Source organism: Oncorhynchus mykiss, chromosome 10 (assembly GCF_013265735.2).
Source record: "Oncorhynchus mykiss isolate Arlee chromosome 10, USDA_OmykA_1.1, whole genome shotgun sequence".
Lineage (NCBI taxonomy): Eukaryota > Metazoa > Chordata > Actinopteri > Salmoniformes > Salmonidae > Oncorhynchus > Oncorhynchus mykiss.
In genome coordinates, this window is record NC_048574.1 from 81145620 (window position 1) to 81150619 (window position 5000).

Consider the following 5000-nt stretch of genomic DNA (forward strand, 5'->3'; position numbering starts at 1 on the left):
AAACAACGTTTGCCATGTTTCTATCGATATTATGGAGCTAATTTTGAATAATTTTTGGCGTTTTCGTGACCGTAATTTCCGATCGATTTCTCAGCCAAACGTGAAGAACAAACGGAGCTATTTCGCCTACAAAAATAATATTTTTGGAAAAAATTAACATTGGCTATCTAACTGGGAGTCTCGTGAGTGAAAACATCCGAAGCTCATCAAAGCTAAACGATTTGATTGCTTTTCGGATTTTCGTGACCAAGTTACCTGCTGCTAGCTGGACATAATGCTATGCTAGGCTATCGATAAACTTACACAAATGCTTGTCTTGCTTTGGCTGTAAAGCATATTTTGAAAATCTGAGATGACAGGGTGATTAACAAAAGGCTAAGCTGTGTCTCAATATATTTCACTTGTGATTTTCATGAATAGGAATATTTTCTAGTAATATTTATGTCTGTTGCGTTATGCTAATTAGTGTCAGTCGATGATTACGCTCCCGGATCTGGGAAATCTGATTTTTAAATCTACACTTAACAACAATGCTAACCTTATGCTTACCCCTAACCTAAATTAAGACCAAATAACTCAAATATACATTCTATTTTCATACAATTTTAAGATATATCCAATTTAGTTTGCAGCTTGGCCATATAGTGGTAACCACTAGGACTAAACTGAGCTGAGATCAGTGTCTAGGGGCAACTAGTTTGCAGCTTGGCCTTATAGTGGTAACCACTAGGACTAAACTGAGCTGAGATCAGTGTCTAGGGGCAACTAGTTTGCAGCTTGGCCATATAGTGGTAACCACTAGGACTAAACTGAGCTGAGATCAGTGTCTAGGGACAACTTGATCCTACAGACACACAAAGAGAGACAAAGAGACAACGGTTGAACAGGGACACACTAACAACACAACTGTGGCATTAATACATACAGACACACACACAAAGAGAGACAAAGAGACAACGGTTGAACAGGGACACACTAACAACACAACTGTGGCATTAATACATACAGACACACACACAAAGAGAGACAAAGAGACAACGGTTGAACAGGGACACACTAACACAACAACACACTGTGGCATAAATACATACAGACACACACACACAGACAGACACACACACACACACACACCTTCAGATGTACAGATGTAAAACATGGGGTGGTGGTGATGATGATGGTGATGATGATGGGGGTGATGGTGGTGGTGGTGGTGGAGATGGTGATGGTGGTGGTGGTGGTGATGGTGATGGTGGTGGTGATGATGATGGTGATGATGATGACGGTGGAGATGGTGGTGGTGATGGTGATGGTGGTGGTGATGGTGATGGTGGTGATGATGATGATGATGATGATGGTGGTGGTGATGGTGATGGTGGTGATGATGATGGTGATGGTGATGGTGATGGTGATGGTGATGGTGGTGATGATGATGGTGGTGGTGATGGTGGTGATGGTGGTGATGATGGTGGTGATGATGATGATGGTGATGGTCTGACCATACCAACCTTCAGGTCCCTGTGAACGATACCATTGACATGGCAGTGATGAACACTCTCTACAATCTGCTGTATGCAATGACTGAAGGAGGAGATACAAAAAGGAGAGAGAGAAAAGAGAGACGAGAGAGGAGTGAAGAGAGAAATGGACAGGGGAGAAACATCTTATTATATAAACAACGGTGTTTGATAGACACTGACCAAATGTTCAACAATAAAACACAGAAAATACCATATACAGATTACAGAGTTAAACAATACTCTCTCTGTTTGATCAGGGGAAAGTAACAGTCCACTACAGATTACAGAGTTAAACAAACAACACCAGCTAACAGGGAAACACACCGACAACACAGATGAATCATTCTAGAACTATATACCTCCTCTCTCCCCATCATGCCTTCCCTCTTCCCCCCTCCACCCTCTCGCTCTTCCCCCTTCCAACCTCTCGCTCTTCCCCCTTCCACCCTCTCGCTCTTCCCCCCTTATCTCTCTCTCCCTCTCTCCTCCTCTCTTTACAGAGGTTGTAATTCAACATAAAGTCTGTAGTGTGAAGTAGTTTCCATATCTATGGATAGGTCCCCAAATTGCACCCTATCCCCTATGTAGTGCACACATTTTGACCAGAGTCCTATGAGTTGCCATGGCGCCCTAGAAGCCCTGCTAGCAGCCTAAGTACATATTCAGTTGTTTGTAATTGTTGTTTTTTGAAAAATCATCTCTTTCGGGTTTTTTTGATAACATAGAGTTTTTATTGCATGTATCTGGTGCTTTTTGAGCCATGGATTTACAGGTTGACGGACAGGGGGAACACTTTGGCCATGGATTTACAGGTTGACGGACAGGGGAACACTCTGTGAGCCATGGATTTACAGGTTGACGGACAGGGGAACACTCTGTGAGCCATGGATTTACAGGTTGACTGACAGGGGAACACTCTTTGGCCATGGATTTACAGGTTGACTGACAGGGGAACACTTTGGCCATGGATTTACAGGTTGACGGTCAGGGGAACACTCTGGCCATGGATTTACAGGTTGACTGACAGGGGAACACTATGGCCATGGATTTACAGGTTGACTCACAGTCTTTGGCTAGCTAGTGTCATGACTCTCCTGTGAGGATCAAAAGACCGGGTTATATTGGATCAACACCCGTCAGACCTCTCTCACCCGCAGAGGGGAGGAAGGATTGATGTGGGGGGGTTTTATAACACGTCCGGTCGTAAATTGTAAATCTCTAGGACGGAGGGAAACTTTCTCTCTCTGCACTTTAAAAATTGAGATTGGAATATTTTTGTTACAGAGACGTTTTGCCGCCCAAAAACTCAGTGTTCACTCTCCAACAGTGAACACTGGGACAATATTTTTAACATCCTAATGAAGGCGTATGATAAGAGAAGGAATATGGGAAATACATTTTTATTTTGTGATGTCATTAAAAATGGTATAAAAATGATAAAACAAAAATATTGTATCATGAACTGTATGTCAGGTTTCCATCCTTTAAGTTGTATAGGAAATACCAGGGATGAAGATAATATTTTAGCTAATATAGAAATGTGATTTTAGTTTCCTAACGAGATCATAGTTGATGATACTTTGCCCAGTAAGTAGCCACGCCCGAGGGAGCTCAGAGAGCGGGTCAGCATGACGGAAACACCCTCTTTTTCCCCCCAGAGTGCATAAAGGCTGAGTTGAGAATTAACATACCACACCAGAAAGACTCTAGCTGCAGCATAGTTCTCCATTGGTTACGACCCTGAAAATCAACACGAGGTGAAGACAACAAAGTAGCCTCTAACAGTCAATGTTCCGGCTAAGTAGCTGTTCTAAGTACTGTACCTAAGAAAGTGAATTGAAGTATGACCATCCGGGTACTCTCTTCAAACCATCGCTGGCTACACTGCGTTCATCACCCCACTGGGGATCATCGACACGGCTGATTAGCTCCACTGGACCACTCTTCCAGAACGAGTGAAATTAAACGAAAAAAGGACACTGTGACCTCTTCTGGACAATCCGAGCCTTACACTTGAGAACTAAGGCCCAGTGGAACCCTTTTCAAGAAGTGGAACCCTTTTCACGAAGGACTGGGTCCAACAGAGATACACGATCAAGGAAGACATTCAACACATAAATACATTCAGTACTTCTTACCCAAACGGGCGGTAGTTCGGGGAAAATTATTGTGATTACTGTGAGCGTACTTTCCAAATGTATCCAAGTGTTCTCTCTCTCTCTCTCTCTCTCTCTCCATCTTATGTAACAAGTGTCATATTGTGTCAGTCCGCTAGGGACCTGTTTCCATCGTATTAAGTTTCTAATCAATAACCTATACCGTGTGTTTGTGTGTGTGTGTGGGTATCCTGTGTTATCATTTAGTTATTAAGTAAATCAATAATTAAATATATTTGTGTGGTACAGAATGGTCAGTTAAGGCTGGGGTTTGTGCAGATGCAAGGAGTATGCGACGTTCAGAATTATGAGACTGACACTGATGAGGTAATGATTAATTAAATGAATGTTATCGATATACGTATTATAAATCATCTAGAGTTTAATCCGGGAGATGGCAACTCGGTAAACAACTTCTTTCCCGTGGTGCCCCAAAATTTGAAATAGCTAATTGTTTCATGATTAATTTAATCGAGTAACAATTACACCTAGTTAGTTGATTCGATACATAACAGTCACCAGATTAATGAAAGCCACGACACACTAGCTAGCTGGCTAGTGTTTTTTTTTTAAATGATGCAGCTAGACACTGTACCAGCTTTTTGGTTTCACCCTGGCTGCCTGTTCCTGGTCTTTTGAAAACATCAATTGAGGAGTCACCTGAAGCGTGAGAGGAATGGGAGATACAGTTGAGGAATGCAGTGCTGAGGCAGAGTGAGGACGACTGGCTACTACTCTGAACGGTGTGTGGTGAACATTCCGGCTCCCAAAGCTGCTGTACTGGTTGATCTAACTATAGTTAGAGTATTCATGATGATGTACTGGTTGATCTATTCATGATGTAACTATAGCTAGACTATTCATGATGATGTACTGGTTGATCTATTCATAGTGATGTACTGGTTGATCTAACTATAGCTAGACTATTCATGATGATGTACTGGTCGATCTAACTATAGCTAGACTATTCATGATGATGTACTGGTTGATCTAACTATAGCTAGACTATTCATGATGATGTACTGGTTGATCTATTCATGACGATGTACTGGTTGATCTAACTATAGCTAGACTATTCATGATGATGTACTGGTTGATCTATTCATGACGATGTACTGGTTGATCTATTCATGATGATGTACTGGTTGATCTAACTATAGCTAGACTATTCATGATGATGTACTGGTTGATCCATTCATGATGATGTACTGGTTGATCTAACTATAGCTAGACTATTCAAGGTGATGTACTGGTTGATCTATTCATGATGATGTACTGGTTGATCTAACTATAGCTAGACTATTCATGATGATGCACTGGTTGATCT

At 41.8% G+C, this 5000-nt stretch overlaps 1 protein-coding gene across 7 annotated transcripts in view; it reads right to left on the bottom strand.

The window, feature by feature from the left end:
• LOC118936807 (calcium/calmodulin-dependent protein kinase type II delta chain) overlaps positions 1 to 5000 on the bottom strand; it is a 108248-nt gene that overhangs the window by 70698 nt on the left and 32550 nt on the right. For all 7 annotated transcript variants that reach the window (XM_036934166.1, XM_036934163.1, XM_036934165.1 and 4 more), the window contains one exon: positions 1506 to 1578. In XM_036934166.1, the coding sequence (XP_036790061.1) occupies positions 1506 to 1578 (73 nt within the window). The remainder of the gene's footprint in view (positions 1 to 1505; positions 1579 to 5000) is intronic.